The 2297-nt window shown below is 54.5% G+C and overlaps 1 protein-coding gene across 1 annotated transcript; it reads left to right on the plus strand.

The window, feature by feature from the left end:
• Nucleotides 1-604: 604 nt before the first annotated feature.
• On the plus strand, nucleotides 605-1926 carry LOC112617465 (somatotropin-like). The gene is made up of 4 exons (XM_025374234.1): nucleotides 605-662; nucleotides 1059-1105; nucleotides 1199-1363; nucleotides 1621-1926. Exons 2-4 carry the CDS (start codon nucleotides 1082-1084, stop codon nucleotides 1816-1818), a joined length of 387 nt encoding a protein of 128 aa, XP_025230019.1. The 5' UTR covers nucleotides 605-662; nucleotides 1059-1081; the 3' UTR covers nucleotides 1819-1926.
• Nucleotides 1927-2297: the final 371 nt, after the last annotated feature.

The raw sequence follows: 2297 nt of genomic DNA on the forward strand, positions 1-2297 counted from the left end.
CCACCTGACCCTTAAAGAGAGGACAGGTTGGGTAGTATCTCTGGCTGACCCTCTGTGCACAACCCTCACAGTGTTGGTGACGGTGGGAAGGGAAACATGACAAGCCAGGGGGCATGATCCCAGCATGTGTGGGAGGAGTTTCTAAATTAGCCATTAGCACAGCCGCGTCAGGGGCCCCATGCGTAAACGTACAGAGAAATAAGTGGGGTCAAGCAGCCAGAGATAAGGGGCCAGGGTATAAAAAGAGCCCACAGGAGACCAGCTCCAGGATCTCAAAGCCCGACTGCCCGAACCACTCAGAGTCCTGTGGACAGCTCATCTAGCTGCAATGGCTGCAGGTAAGCGCCCCTAAAATCCCTTTCGACACGATGTGTCCCGAGGGGAGAGGTGGCGCCATGTAGATGGAACGGGGGCACTAACCCTCAGGTTTGGGGCTTCTGAATGTGAGTATCGCCATCTAAGCCCAGATATTTAACCAATATCAGAATGTTCCTGGTCCCTGGAGGGATAGAGAGAGAAAAACAAACAGCTCCTGGGGCGGGGAGAGCATTGGCCTCTTGCTCTCTGGCTCCCTCCGTTGCCCTCCGGTTTCTCCCCAGGCTCCCGGACATCCCTGCTCCTGGTTTTTGCCCTCCTCTGCCTGCCTTGGCTTCAAGAGGCTGGTAGGGTCCCAAGCGTACCCTTATCCAGGCTTTTTGACAACATTATGATCCAAGCCCATCGCCTGCACCAACTGGCCTTTGACACCTACCAGGAGTTTGTAAGCTCTTGGGGAATGGGTGTGTGTCAGGGGTGGCAGGAAGGGGTGACTTTCCCCCGCCTGGGAAGTCATGGGAGGAGACTAAGGAGCTCAGGGTTGTTTTCTGAAGCGAAAATGCCGGCAGATGAGCATACACTGAGCGAGGTTCTCAGAGAAGTAACAATGGAAGCTGGTCTCCAGCATAGAGACCAGCAGTCCCTCTTGGTGGGGGGGTCCTTCTCCTAGGAAAAAACCTACATCCCAAAGGAAAAGAAGCATTCGCTCATGGAGAACCCCCAGGCCTCCTTCTGCTTCTCAGAGTCTATTCCCACACCCTCCAACATGGAGGAAACGCAGCAGAAATCCGTGAGTGGATACCTTCTCCCCAAGGCAGGGATGGGGGAGGCCTGCGGTCAGAGCCCCCGGGCAGCACAGCCACTGCGTGTCCTTCCCCTGCAGAACCTAGAGCTGCTCCGCATCTCCCTGCTTCTCATCCAGTCGTGGCTGGAGCCCGTGCAGTTACTTGGGAGTGTATTTGCCAACAACCTGGTGTATGGCACCTCGGAGAGCGACGTCTATGACCTCCTAAAGAACCTAGAGGAAGGCATCCAAACGTTGATGCGGGTGAGGGTGGCGCCAGGGTCCCCCAATCCTGGAACCTCACTGGCTTCGAGGGCTGGGGGAGAGAAACACTGCTGCCCTCTTTTTAGCAGTCAGGCCCTGACCCAACTGAACTCACCTTAGTCTTCATTTCCCCTGGTGAATCCTCCAGGTCTTTCTCTACACCCTGAAGGGGAGGGAGGAAAATGAATGAATGAGAGAGGGAGGGAGGGAACAGTGACCAAGCGCTCAGCCTCTCCTTCTCTTCCTTCACTTTGCAGAGGCTGCAAGATGGCAGCCCCCGAACTGGGCAGATCTTCAAGCAGACCTACAGCACGTTTGACACAGACTCACAGAACGATGACTCACTGCTCAAAAACTATGGGCTGCTCCACTGCTTCAGGAAGGACATGGACATGGTCGAGACATTCCTGCACATGGTGCAGTGCCGCACTGTGGAGGGCAGCTGTGGCTTCTAGGTGCCCGCGTGGCATCCTGTGACCCCTCCCCAGTGCCTGTCCTGGCCCCGGAAGGTGCCACTCCAGTGCCCACCAACCTTGTCCTAATAAAATTAAGTTGTATCATTTTGTCTGACTAGGTGTCCTTCTATAATATTATGGGGTGGAAGGTGGTGGTGTGAAGCAAGGGGCAGCTTGGGAAGACGACCTGTAGGGCCTGCAGGGTCTATTGGGAACCAGGCCACTGAAATATAAGAGATTTGGTTGTTCCTGTGCCATAAGAAAGCTGACACATCACTGCAGTCTGTTACTCACTAAGGCCATTCCACCGGGTCAGTGGTCCCAGCTCACTGGTCATAGCTCAATGGTCATCCCAGAGATGACTTGAAGGCATTTCTTCCTGCCCCATCATTACCATCAACACCAAACCTGGCCCCCCAGGAATGAGAAGAAATGAAAACAAGATGGGCTATTAAGTGCAGAGGCAAAAGCTTCCCAAC

Source organism: Theropithecus gelada, unplaced genomic scaffold, assembly GCF_003255815.1.
Source record: "Theropithecus gelada isolate Dixy unplaced genomic scaffold, Tgel_1.0 HiC_scaffold_1822, whole genome shotgun sequence".
NCBI lineage: Eukaryota > Metazoa > Chordata > Mammalia > Primates > Cercopithecidae > Theropithecus > Theropithecus gelada.

Bases quoted from the DNA above. Each gene is read 5' to 3' on its own strand.
- LOC112617465 (XM_025374234.1), top strand. From the start codon at position 1,082: ATGGAGGAAACGCAGCAGAAATCC. The intron at 1,106-1,198 runs GTGAGTGGATAC...CTTCCCCTGCAG, and splicing joins AGGAAACGCAGCAGAAATCC to AACCTAGAGCTGCTCCGCAT. The intron at 1,364-1,620 runs GTGAGGGTGGCG...TTCACTTTGCAG, and splicing joins GCATCCAAACGTTGATGCGG to AGGCTGCAAGATGGCAGCCC.